The 14,466-nt window shown below is 43.1% G+C and overlaps 1 protein-coding gene across 3 annotated transcripts in view; it reads right to left on the bottom strand.

Moving 5' to 3' along the window:
* The window catches only part of RALY (RALY heterogeneous nuclear ribonucleoprotein), a 217,337-nt gene that overhangs the window by 9,021 nt on the left and 193,850 nt on the right, over positions 1 to 14,466 (bottom strand). For all 3 annotated transcript variants that reach the window (XR_013987519.1, XM_081009617.1, XM_081009618.1), the window contains exons 5-6: positions 3,411 to 3,458; positions 150 to 310 (exon numbers count right to left, since the gene is read on the bottom strand). Coding sequence is in view for 2 of the 3 variants with exons in the window: in XM_081009617.1 (XP_080865743.1) it covers positions 150 to 310; positions 3,411 to 3,458 (209 nt within the window). In the remaining variant the exon portion in view is untranslated. The remainder of the gene's footprint in view (positions 1 to 149; positions 311 to 3,410; positions 3,459 to 14,466) is intronic.

A 14,466-nucleotide genomic window follows, 5' to 3' on the forward strand; every position in this document is an offset into this window, starting at 1 on the left:
TATATGCATACGTAAAATACAGCAAACAGGGTTGCCTTGCAAAACTATTGTTAGCATATGTCGTACAATACAATGCAAAGGCAGGCTTTGAAGGCAAGCTCCGGTCTTTGAAATATGAATTATCTCTGTGTAATAACATAGAAGCTTACATTTTAATTTGGCAGAGCTGTTTGCAATGGCAGCGGATCGGGCAAAGAGTTTGACTGGGAGTGTTGCTTTTACGCGCCGTACCAAAGGGATGGTCACTCGTGGACGCTTCACAGGAACCACCCTGGGAATGGGAGACACCCGTCCCCGATACTCAAAGAGTCTGCAAGACAAAAGTAGCTTACGGTAGAAGAAGCCCCCTTCCTTTCCCCCATAAAGTTCTATATGATTGTAAGACCTTAAGATAAATTTAAACATACAATTCAACTACGACATCCCATCAGTACATGGATTTCTTGTTGTGCAATGAAACCTCCCCCATCTCCTCCTGCTACACATATCCTCCTCAAATCTGCTCCAGAGGTTTGGAGGAAACCCCAGAACAGATCTAAGGGGCATCTAGGGGGAAGAGAGGGAGAGAGAACATTTCACTGCACAAGTGGAAACCCTTGCAGTAACAGAATGTTCATTTAGCACTGTGTTGGATTCCAGCCATAATGCTTATTGCTTCCAAATGAATCCTTTAATGATACAATTGCAAACACTCGGAACCATGCAATGGAACTTCCACATCAGCTTTTTCAAATGTACGGAATCCTTACACAAAATCAATATACAAAAGACCTTAAAAACGCCATACAAATGTAAGATGCTATGCAAAATCGATAAAGACCTCACACAATACTTTCAGAAATTTAATACATCATTAACTCTTACAATTCTTGCATTATAAACCTAATACTTAGTTCTAATCTAAATACTTGTCTACAAATGTATAATAAGGGAAATGGCTTGCCTTTTATTAGGCTTTCTGTAGCGAGCTACTTTGGCTCAAATTTGTTCATTTTGACCCTCTTCTGTTTTATCTGTAGTACCCATGTGATTTTACTCAAGGATGCTATTCCCCACATTTTTATACCTCATTCCCTTAATTGTGCTGTTTCTTTCCTTTTCCAGTATTTAGCATAGAGGACATGGGCTGCTACTATCACATGAAAAGTAGCTTTAAAAAAATATTTCAGAGCAACTTCTTTTATATACCGTATTTTTTGCTCGATAAGACTCACTTTTTCCCTCCTAAAAAGTAAGGGGAAGTGTGTGTGCGTCTTATGGAGCGAATGCAGGCTGCGCAGCTATCCCAGAAGCCAGAACAGCAAGAGGGATCACTGCTTTCACTGCGCAGCGATCCCTTTTGCTGTTCTGGCTTCTGAGATTCAGAATATTTTTTTTCTTGTTTTCCTCCTCCAAAAACCTAGGTGCGTCTTGTGGTCTGGTGGGTCTTATAGAGCGAAAAATATGGTAGGTCAAAAGATGACTTATAGGACACATTTTGTGATCTTTTGAATCACTCAGGAGCATAGGAAGCTGTGCCACTTTGTTGGTCTAGATAGGCTCAGTATTGTCTGCATTGACTGGCAGTGGCTCCTCAGGACTTCAGGCTTTTCCTAGCCCTACCTGGAGATGCCAGGGATGGAATCTGAGACCTTCTTCATGCAAGGCAGAGATGCTCTACCAGAGAGCTGCTCTCCTTCCCCAAGGACTGTTATTTCCTGGCAAGGTATCCATGCAGGCGAACAGACCAAAAGGTATTCTCTAATCCTGCCACATTTCCAACAACTAGCCATAAAATTATTTTATACATTTTGGATAGCATAAGGCAGGAATGGTCAGACGTCAGGGTTGCAGGATTGACTTTTGTTTTCTTCCCTGAAGCCCCAAAAGTCACCAGCTGGGGACAGGTGTAAAATGGTGGAGGCAACATACTCTTAGACTAAAGGATATGCTCAGTACAGGAATAAGTTTCCAGTACCAAAATTGAGCTCATAATCATGTCACTCAAAAATCTACTTCTGGTTCCCTTTCCCTCAATCTTTCTTCATCTCAACATCCTATTTTAGAAGGGGGCGTGGATTTTTTGTTTTTGCTGCTGTGAGCCAGAATCCTTGCTGAACATGTGAACATCACTCAGAGATCGGCCAGTAGATACCAATTTACCTTCTGCCCACACACTTGGTCTAAGAGCTATCAAGTGTTCAAAGCTTAAGCACTTTCTAATAATGTTGTAGAAACTATTTATTTGCAATTTGTGGAATCTCATGTATATGTGGGAATAATCTGGGATGATCTCATTATGATAACTGAGATACATCTTTGTTTTATCCAAAACTATTCTATTTCAAAGCCATTCAATTGTCTCACTCCTGGCCCTTGATGTCTTAGCCAAGGGGAAAAGGAGCAGAACAACAAACACTTTTCAGCAGCACAGAACCAGACTGCGGCGAAATACATTCAGACCAATAACAAACTTGGATGAACATGAGACAATGTTCCCTTACTGCCTCTAGGGGTAGCTAGCATTCCATCCACACATGCCAGTCACTAGATTGCCTGGGATAAAAAGCGGCAGCTAGGGATGATATTTGATCATGAAGGTTTTGGAAGACACATTCGCTAAACCAATGCCGTTAACTGCACACTGAATACTTTTACTTAACAAATCACTATAGCCTGCAAGACTGTGACTTTTAATGCATTTTTAAAACACCTTAATGTTTCCACTCTTAGAATTAATTTAGGAACTCCCGAGGACTTGAGAACTGATGTACAAGCCCAGTTCTTTTGCTTTTCTACACCATCGTCCCTTCCTCTCCTGTGCTCCTTATCTCATTTTAGTGTCTATCCATAAACGTTTCTGGTGGGTAGAAAGTTGTGGCCTTTTATACCATGCAGTTTGAGATGCAGACAGAAGCAGGCACAATGGTATTTATCCAAGTTGCATATGCAGGCAGACAAGGAGAAGGAACTTTCTGAGCACAAAATACTTTTTTTGTCTTGAGCAAACCTATGGATACCTAGATGACAAGAGCACTCAGGAACCTATTGGGGAAATGTCAACCTGGGGAAGTATGTGAATGCCTCCAAGAGAGCAGGGGAAAGAATAATAAAGGAAGGCAGGAAAGAGGGAGAGCAGGAAGATAGGCGTTATGAAAAAAGCATGTGGATGTGGAACATGAAACCTGAGTTTTAAAAGCACCCAGTCACATCCCTGATTGCCTTTGCAACTATGGGAGGAATTCATGGTACACATTTATGTTTTGGACTGGGTTTGGGATTTGTCTCTTGTGACTTTTAAAAATCTATCCCCTTCAGCTGGATGCCCAGTAATTAACACAGTGCACTTCTTTCAGAGCCCCAGAAATGCATTATTCCACTCCTGCCGGCTCAACTCAAGGTGTATCACTTGCTCCTTTCAATCTGCTTACCTGTCATAGAAGTCATCTCTGTAGTAGTCGTAGTCAAATTCATAGCCACTGTAGACAAAAGAAAACCAGTTAGTAGTATTCTAACTTTCCCCACCCATTTCTATTCGCTTGTCACAGCCTTTATAACATGGGGTGGGAGACCTGTGGTTCTGCAGATGTTTCTGGACTACAATTCCCAACATTTCTGAACCTTAGACTATGCTGGTTGGGGCTAGTGGGAGTTGATGTCCAACAGCTGTGCCCCAGAATATATCTGGAGTCCCCATTCCTGCTTTATAAGGTAGCAGAACTCAGCCTTGCAGATTTGGAAGAAAAGAAAATGCCCTGACCGTATGTGGAACCATTTTGGCAAAGCAGGACACTCAACTTGCACAGAATTAAGCCACAACCCGGCCTTCAACAGGAACTCATGTAAAGCAGCCAGCTTTGAGCTATAGTAGCATGAGGTTATAATGACGTAGAGGCTCAACCAACAGTTATTGTTAGCTGGGCTACCAAAAGATAAATGGGCATCATTTTAGAAGGCAATCTGTTCTTAGCTGGAGGGGTCAGGATACGGGGAGACAGGGGATGCGTAAGCTCCTGTCAAGAATGGTTGAGGTGGAGTCACTACCATCAAAGTGCCAGCGGCTGCCTTGATAACCCGCCATTTCCCTTTTCTCTTCCCTGAGCGATATTTTATACACTGTAATGAAACTATCATGCAGGAACCCTTGATAGAAGAAAACTTTCAGCATGAATCCATCTGGCGAATAGTAGAAATGGAAAGCTTTGACATTTCTGGCTGAAAAGGAGCATATAGCTACACATCAGTTTGAAAGGTTGGCTCAAAGTGGAATTTTTAATTTTGCCTTGACATTTTTGACTTCCCAGTGACGTGGAGGCGGCATTTCAGGACAATAAAAACCACCGGAGATTTAATGCTCGGCCCCTCACACTGCTCCGCGGGAGCAACCCCCCTGCCCCTTATGCTGCCTGAGAGTCTGTACAGCTTGCAATGGGGCAATTTTTTCAGCCCCAGGGCAGCTTCCCAAGGGCCACATGCTAGTGGTAGGAGAGCCTAAGGGACAGAGGCAAAAGTGGGCAAACCCAACAGCTGTACCTTTAACCTTTGTACTGTAGAATAGATCCTCCAGACAAGGGGGGTGCCACCTTAGCTCTTAACAACCCCATGGAAGAAAGGCAGCAAATATACTCTGTAGTCCTTTTTCCTGTAAATAAGTAGCAGTAAATAATTTGGTATACTATAGTATACCTTGATGGTAATGATCACCAAGGGATATGGTTATATGTAGGTAGCTACCTGGTTCTCACCATGTTCCATAAGGTGTTTCAACAGGATATGGGCCTTGACTACATTGATTTAATGATGCATCTAGGTCTTGGGTGGATAGCTGATTGCTGAATTCAGCAGTACATTTAATTATTCGTTTTAGAATGACAATGTGAGTCAGCATAGTTAAGCCCATTGGGGCAGGAAACAGACAAAAAGAATGAGGAAAGGGTTCTGGGACCTATTAGGCTTTCAGTCTTAAGGCTGAAAGCATCCATTTCAACTTCTTTCTTTTTAACTCAACCCTTTCCCTTTGGGTTACTCATAATCTCAGAGAAAGGCTGGCACATTTCCAGAGAACAGAGCTATCAAAAGTTATTAAACGGAACAATGAGGAGCACACTTTGGCCTCCATGTTTGACTGATTCAAGCTGGCAAGATCACTGAAGCTGGTTAGAGCAGAACAGCTGCATAGTCCAATGCTTGATCTGGGAGTTCTATAGGCAGCTCAGAGGAGACACGCAGGATCACCAGACCATTGGTCCATAAGGCTCAGCACTGTCTACTGTCTACTGATGGGCAACAGCTTAAAAGAGCTCAAGGAATGGTCTTTCTCCACCTTGTTATCTGAAATCCTGTTAACTGGAGATGTGAGGAACTGAACCTGGGGTGTTTTATGTTTTTAGGTATTAGTAGTAGTAGTAGTAATGTTGTTGTTTAGTCGTTTAGTCATGTCCGACTCTTCGTGACCCCATGGGCCAGAGCACGCCAGGCACTGTAGTAATAGTAACAACCAAATAGCCCAGTCGGTACAGCATGAGACACTTAATTTCAAGGTCATGGGTTCGAGCACCACGTTGGGCAAAAAGATTCCTGCATTACAGGGGTTTGGACCAGATGACCCTCTTGGTCCCTTCCAACTCTACAATTCTGTCAGTTGTATATCAGATGACCTTAGGGCTGGTGACACTAAATAAAATGACCATACAACATACACTGTAAAAAAATCACAAAAATTACCACTTCACATAAAATCCAATAATCAGTGGGGAGGGAAATCAATGCAAGCAGCTCAAAAAAAGCTGTATCTGGCGGCCACCCTCCTCGTGAGAAAAATGCTTTAGTGAATAGGTCTTATGTTTAAGTGACCTTGGTGTTGGAATGAGACCAATAATGGTTCCAGCCAAGCCTCCACATATTCAGTTCCTGAGTTCTTGAGAGTTTCGAAATAAACATAGTAATAGTTACAATATTGTACAAAAGCATCCTAGACTAGAGTATCAGACAAAGGGGAATAGGCAGGCACCATGTGTATGTTCTTTGGTAAAACGAGCTATCCACTGGTGTTATTATTATTTTAATCGAAGGGCAAGAACATAATACAATCCTAAAGGTGGTTAGAAATCATCAAAACAAACACCGATCCTGCTATGCGGTTCTGATCAGTGAATAGGACTTTCATAGCGGGTTTCCTTAACACCTGGGCAGCGTTTTGGACTTGACAAAAGGAGAGTTACTAGCCTGGGTGCTCTGTCTCCATGGGAGCTAATTGTTAGAACATTGCTTCTTGATACAGGACCACTCTGCAGTGTTCTGGCTAGAAAATTGATGGAAGGTTATGAAAGGGGGCATATCACCCTAGGTAAGGATGAGGTAATCTAGCTGTGTGTCTGTCTGTGGAAGGGAACAAATGGGGGAGACTGCAGCTGGAGTTTTGCAATGGAAGAGTCAGCTTAGAAGCGTTTGGCGGTGGTAGTGGGGGACAGCTACTTTGGAGATCTGATGTGTGGAAGTGGCTTTGGCTGCCTGATGGGGTGTTCAGGCGTCTGCCTCCACCTATGCTCTGTTTTTACATTTGTAATTCAGATACTACAAAACACTGTAGGCTTCTGGTCACCTCCTTCCCAAGGAAGCTGAACCTGGCTAAGCTCTGCTCCCCTGGGTTTTATTTTATTTTTTTAACCAGAAGTGAGGAAATCCCAATACCAACCAAGCACACAAAACCAGTTAAAAATCCCTCATAAAACAAGCAGCAAATCACTGGTAGGAACATGATAATGATGCTGCTGCTTAATAATATCAGAAAAAGCAAAGAATCATAAAATGATAGAGATGGAAGGGGTCCCGAGGGTCATCTAGTCCAACCCCATGAAATGCATACATCTCAACTAAAGCATCCATGACAGATGGCCATCCAACCTCTGCTTAAAAACCTCCAATAAAGGAGAATCCAGAACCTCCTGGTGGAGTCAAACAGCTCAGACTTTCAGAAAGTTCTTCCTGATATTTAGTTGAAATCTCCTTCCTTATAACTTGGATCCATTGATTTGGGTCCTACCCTCCAGAGCAGAAGAAAACAAGCTTGCCCCATCTTCCATGTCTGAAGATGTCTGAAGATGGCTATCATATCTCCTCCCAGTCTACTCTTTACTAGACTAAACCTACCCAACTCCCTCAACTGTTTCTCATAAAGCTTGGCTTCTAGATCCTTTATCATCTTGGTCACCCTCCTCTGCACCCATTCCAGCTTATCGATATCCTTCTTTAATTGTGATGCCCAGAACTGGACACAGTATTCCAGCTGTAATCTGACCAAGGCAGAATAGAGTAGTACTATTATTTCCCAAGACACCATACTTCTGTTGATGCAGCCTAAAAGAGAATTAGGGGGTTTTTTTTGCTGTTGCATCACACGGTTGACTCATGTTCAGCCTGTGGTCTGCTAAGACCCTTAGAGCCATTGACTACTAGCAAGCCATGTAGTCCCCCCATCTTACATTTGCCAAGCTAATTTAAATTCTCAGCAAGTGCTTTCAGTGGCATAGGAACATAAAAAGCCATCTGAAGCAGTGTCAGACCAGAGGTTCATCTAGCTTAGAGTTGTCTACACTGACAGCAACTCTCCAGGGTTTCAGAGAAGGGACATTCTCAGCCCTACCTGGAAGTGCTGGGCATTCTAGTTGGGACCTTCTGCATGCAAAGCAGATGTGTCATGGACCAAAGGGCATAAGTCTGGCCCGACACCCCATAAGTCCAGGGACCCTGGGACCAGAAGTGCCTAAACAACTGACAGAAGCTGGTGGTGGCAGTAGTAGTGTGTTTTATTTGACAGCAGTGATGACAAAAAGCCAAGAACGGCATGCAAGTGTGTGCATGCAAATGCTGAGTGGATGCAGTGCCAAAGTTGGGGGGGGGGAATTCTCAAGGCCTGAGCTCCCCTCAAACCCAGCATTGCCTCCAAGTGCCTTGAACATGCTAAGCAGTGCTGTTTCCACTTGACAGCAAAAAGGGAGAAAATTGACAAAGAATTTCGGGACACCACCACTGAGAAGGCCCTGTCCTATGTATCTATGTGTCTCATCTTAGATGGCACTGGAACACGAAGCAGGACCTCCTCTGGTAACTGATGCAGGACAGGAGTAGATGCTCCTTTTATATATCCAGGATCCAAAGCCATTTAGGGCAGGGAGGACTAACCTACGGCCTTCCTGATGTTGCTGTTCTACAACTCCCATTATCCTTGACCTTTGTCCATGCTGGCGAGTGCTGATGGGAGTCCAACAACATCCAGAGAGCCACAGCTTAGCCACCACAAATTTAGAGTTCAAAAGGTGAAAACCAGCACCTTGAATTGGGTCAAATGAAGTTGGGACTATATGATCAGAAACCTTTGCTTCCCTGAGCACTCTGGTTGCTTCAGTTGTCATTTTCATTTTATAGTATATGAAGTTTCCATGCCTTCAGACAGTGCTTTTTTTCTCCCCTAAAAAAATGTTTGGGGGTACTCTCATTTTGACTCAAGAAAATCACCATTTTATAGTCCAAATCAGGAAAAATAAAATACAGTAAATGGACAAAAGTACAAAGATTCACAAAATGTTTAGGGGTATGCGTACCCCCAGAAAAAAGCACTGCCTGCAGATACTGTAGAAAGACCACTCAAACATAAATACTCATGTCAAGTGTTTCCACAGTGCCTTGGAGTTATGGCTGCAATCCTCTGCAATTTTATTGGAGATGCACAACCCACTGAGTTCAGTAGGCTGTTCTTCAGAGTAAATAGGCATTTCCACATAGGAGTTTATCATGGATTCGGTGGTATGCAAAGTTTGTGCAACATACTATGTCATCCACATCAAAATGCCATCCCACATTATCACCAAATTAAACTGGATTTACTGTTTCCATAGTACCCTACACCCGCTGCCAAAAAATAACCCTTGCAAAAATGGTAAATCTGAATTAAATGGGTATGTGTGTGTGTGTAGAAATACAGGGGGGCATTTTGATTAGCATGTCGTTGTGAAGATGCTGCAAAAAAACAAACAAACAAAAAATGGCCGTGCACGAGCAGCCCTGACTCCACAATAAACTGCTGCACAGAAACACCCCATGTGTTCAGGATTGCAAGGCAAGGCTCTTTAATCACAAGCAGCAGTTAGGCAGTAAATAATTCCCCCCCTTTTAATGGTTAAGGGATGATGAATTCACTGCTGATAGCAATAATAATCTCCGGTTTATGGCTCAAAAATCAATGTGCTGTAACTGTACAATACCACCCACTCTCACACCTGTATCTTCATAGTCTGTGTTTCCCTCTTCCATCCCCTGCAACTGCATGGGAACTCACCTTAAGAGAATAGACAGGAGAATTTAATGCCTCCTGCTCCTTAGCTGTATGCAGAGATTTAGAAGGCTGTGGCAGACACTGATCCAGTCATAAATCATACTGTTCTCAATAAAGAGCCCCAGTGGGCAAAGACATGATATGACAAATGCCACACATCATTATGGTGACCCTTTGTTTAGTTGATTTTAATTTCCACTATTTAAATCTGCAAAGGGCTCCTAGGAGGATTCTGAAGCATCATGTGCCTCATTGATCACTTCCAGGTGAGCTGTTTATTGAGCATTTATCCTGGTTTGTTTCCACACTTCGCAGGGAGGCTAGATGCTGTTCAGCTATTTACTGAGCATTCATTCTGATTTGTTTGCGGGGAGGTTATACAAAGTTGTGCCGACCAATTAATATCCCACACTTTCCAGTCTGAATTGGGGGTTTTTTTTTGGTTGGTGGTGGTTTTGTTGTGCGGGAATGGCAAACCAACTTTAATTATGCAATTTAAATTTGCTGATATGAGACTGAGTCCCACCCAAATATAAGAACGGCCTGGAAGTGTCCAGTATTACTTGGAATTTGTGCTAATAAATACCCCTGTTAAGAGCAGGCAGAATAACTGAACTCACTACCATTAGAAGCATAGCAATTGGACACAATCTTGCCCAGAATTAAGTATGTTTTAAATGCTATAGATTTCAATGGGGTTTTAACAGCATAATTTGATGCATTTTTACTTGGATGCAGTCCCACAATATTCAGTTATGTTTACTCCCAGATAGGTATGCATAGAACTGCAGTTTAAGACTGCAGCGCAATTCACTTACTTGTAACTTGGCTTACTTGCATGAGCAACCTGCTCTTTAAGCAGTTTCCGGAGACACACTAGCTCTCTGCCTCACAGCAACAGGTTCAACAAGACTGGACCTGTGGTACCTCCCAGATCAAAGTCCCTATTTTGAAAGGCTTGTAGAAATGACTCAGTTTCTCTGGTCTGTCTGACAGTGAGCACAGAAAGAAGTTTCTGTGATGTTTCAACTGGTGAATTGCTGTTTCTACCAGTGGGAAGGGATTAATAAAGGATAGGATGGGGGAGAGTGCTGGGATGTGTACTGTTACTATTTACCTTTATACTCCTGAAATATCAAGCCCGGCCATGTGAGAAATAGCTCCATGCTTTTATCATTCTCCACCTGGGATCTGAATGAGACAGCTGGCTGACTGCGGGTCTCTTTAGTAGGTGGGTGGAAACTATACCCCCCTCCCCATCTTGTTAGCTAATGCTTGACAGATCAGATGTGATTATGCTCACATCTTTAATTCTTCTTCTTTTTCTTTATTCCTGATGTTTTTTTCAGGATGTTCTAAATTTGGGATTGTATCAGAAATGAAGTGGAAGCTTAGAAGAAATCCATTCTCTTCCATTGTCTCATGTAATTGATCTCACATCCACACAATACATTTAAAGCACATGGCTTCCCTCCAAAGAACCCCGGAAAGTGTATTTTTTTAAATAAAATTAATTTTATTTTGAGACAGTAATCATCATAAATAAATAAGAATCAAAGTGTGCACCCCACCACTGAAACCATTCCATTGTAACTATCCAACCTCCCAAAATTTCAACCCCTCTTGCGATGGTTTGACCTCTTTACATTTTAACAGTACAAATTCTACAAACACTCTCCATATCCCCTCAAAATCATTTCTCCTGCATATTCCCCATCTTACCTTAATGGCACATGCCAATTTATCATTAATAGTGTATTTTACCCTTCACAGAATTGTTATCTTTTCATTCAGCAGCCTAACAGCCCACGGATAGAAGCTGTTCTTTACCCTGTTGGTGTGACTAATCATGCTTCTATATCTTCTGCCCGAGGGCAGAAGATCAAGAGAGTGCCGGCCAGGGTGTGAGTCATCCCTGAGAATTTTCCTCACTCTCCTGAGGCAATGTTCTTCCGCGATGTCATCCAGTGGATTCATGGGACAGCCCATAATATCTTGTGCTGTATTCACCACCCTCTGTAGGCACTTCCTATCAGTTGATGTCAAACCAGCGTACCACACCGTGATGCAGTATGAAAGGACACTTTCTGCTGTGGACCGGTAGAAGGAGATAATCAAATGTTGATTGACATCATTCTTTCGCAATACACTGAGGAGATGGAGTCTCTGTTGGGCTTTCTTAACCACCTGGGTTGTATTGATTTTCCAAGTAAGGTCTTCACTGAGATAAACTCCTAGGAATTTAAAGGAAGAGACTCTCTCCACACAGCCCTCCCTGATGTACCTTTGTCTTGCTGATATTAAGGTGCAAGTTGTTCCCTAGGCACCATGTAGATATTTTTTGGATCTCCCCAAAAGAGAATTAGGCAAATTCATAGAGGACAAAGTGATCAACAGCTAATAGCCACAATGGCTATGCTCTTCCTCCATGATTGGAGACAGTATGCATCTGTAGGAGGGGTGAGTGCAGTTGTGCTTAAGTCCTTCTCGCTTGTGCCCTTCCCATAGGATCTGGAAGATCACAATGAGAATCAGATGCTGCACTAGATGGACCAATGGCCTGATCCAGCAGAGCTCTTCTTATGCTTTTTTATGTTCTAACCTTCCTACGGTGGCCTATAAATTACTCCGGATTATTAGCAAGAGTGTGCTGCTGAAACACTCTGGAATTTATTTATTTATTTTTGGGTAGAAAGGGAATGTTGCCCCGGGATAACTTTTCTGAAATAACGATCATTGTGCCTGATCGTATAAGCAAGCCTAAAGAAATGTGTGGGCAAACACTCGGAGCTGCACGTACTCTGTGAAAGAATAAACAAACAAGCTGGTGCCAAGGTGACCCAAAATCTGTGTCAAGCAAAGCCATTCTGCCATGTGAATAAATCACGCAATTAAGCAAATTTGCACTCATCTGCTTCTTTTGCATTTAGTTTGCTCCTGGTAGATAATTACCAGTAAATAATTAAGAGGCACTACATGAGCAAGAGAAAAAGAACAGTGGATCACAACTGATCCACTGCAAGTCAACTAGAGAAAAATCAAGGGGTCAGTGTTGTGTCCACCAAAGTGACCTACAGCCTGACAGGCTTCACATTCAGATGCCATTCAGAGAAGGAAAGAAGTGAAGAGGTGTTTATCTCATGCTTCTGCTTGCAATTTCAGTCAACTGAACTATTAGCTCTGAAGTCTAAAGATAAATAACAGCGTTTGCACTACTCCCTTTTCTATCTGTAGCCCACAAACTTGAAAGATCCTGGTTATATATATATTTTTAGAAAAATGTACATAAGTAAATGTCGCATCCGATGAATGTGGACATTCCTATCCTGAGCAACTTAGGGACAAAACACCACATATTTCAATTCAGCTTTCCCTAGTTTCAAACTCCTGCTCCCCTCTGCCACTGCAAATTTACCCTTCTCCCTACCACCCAATCTGAGGCTGGTTCATCTCACAAACCACAGGCATTTTGTTCACATGTGGCTTGGCTCTCTGTCTAATGGAGAACCGATTCCTATTATAGCCCTATCTGGGCATTTGATCCCTTGGAAAAAGACCTGTAGTTTAGAGACAGAGCATTTGCCTCGAGAGCAGGTTCCATACCTGACATGTCTAGGTAGGGCTGGAAATGTTCCCATCTTAAACCCTGGAATGCTGCCGCCAGTTTGTGTAGACAGCAGTGATTTAGATGGAACAATGGTCTGACTCAGTATAAGGCAACTCATACATATTTGCCAAATATCATACCTTTCCACCAGAACTTAAACTCTTCTTTATCCGGGAAGAAGGTGTTGTGCTCATATTTCCGTGAGTTCTGATGGGAAGCAGGTAAAGACCCTCTCACCTTCTCTCTCTAAATGCACACCATTTCCCCCTTTCTTATTTACTATTAGAGATGATTTCCCTGGTCTCCCACCCCCACCGTACTTCCCTTAACAACACAAGTGATACAGCAAAGTGTTTGATGTGTGTACCATTGCTTGAAGGTAACATAATAACTAAGATGAGGGCAAAACACCAGCCTGGGCAGAGAAGAAAGCTGGGCGGGGGGGATTATAAAAACAAGAGTGCCAGGACTTCCCTTTAATCTTCAGGTGGGCTTCTTCAAAGTGGCATAAGCTGTGCTAAAGGGGCTACTAAGATTTTACCTGAATTAATGATACGATGAAAGAGGCAGAGTGGAAGAGATTATATTGACAAGAGTATTATTAAGAAGCAGAGGTTGGCAAAGGATGAAAGCAGAGTTTATCTGCTTGCTGAGTTTCTTTTACTCGAACCAATATGAAGATGGGAAGATTGTTCCTCACCCCACCCACAAAATCCCTACATCTCCCATATTGGCACAATGATTATGCAGAACTATCAATTTGGGGAACCCAGCAAACAAATGGATAAAAGTGATCACATCATTTTCCCTTAAAGCACACGGCTTCAACCTTGGATTCCCATATGCTGATGGACTACAACACCATCATCCCCAGCTGGCTTAGCCAATGATCAGGGATCATGGAAGCTGCAGTCTGACAGCATCTGGGAGCCCAAGGTTGAAGAACCCTTGATACCTTTACAGGACTAGCACCATGATTATACCAGTGTACCTTGCCCTCCATTCCAAACTGCAATGGAATCTGGGTTTGCTGACTAAGTCCATTTGGCGCTTGGTAAGGTAAAGGTAAAGGGACCCCTGACCATTAGGTCCAGTCGTGGCCAACTCTGGGGTTGTGGCGCTCATCTCACTTTATTGGCCGAGGGAGCCGGCGTGCAGCTTCTGGGTCATGTGGCCAGCATGACTAAGCCGCTTCTGGTGAACCAGAGCAGCGCACGGAAACGCCGTTTACCTTCCCGCCAGAGCGGTACCTATTTATCTACTTGCACTTTAATGTGCTTTCAAACTGCTAGGTTGGCAGGAGCAGGGACCGAGCAACGGGAGCTCACCCCGTCGTGGGGATTCGAACCGCCGACCTTCTGATTGGCAAGTCCTAGGCTCTGTGGTTTAACCCACAGTGCCACCCGCGTCCCTTTGGCGCTTGGTAGCTGCTTACAATTCCAATATGGAGAGACTGCAAACCACATTGGAGCCTGTAATCTGTAGCATACTGACAGGAATATGACTACTTTTGTTATGTTTGCAGTTATGCAATTTCTATTCATGTCGT

This window comes from Podarcis pityusensis, assembly GCF_964106645.2.
Source record: "Podarcis pityusensis genome assembly, chromosome: 6".
In the NCBI taxonomy this organism is placed as follows: domain Eukaryota; kingdom Metazoa; phylum Chordata; class Lepidosauria; order Squamata; family Lacertidae; genus Podarcis; species Podarcis pityusensis.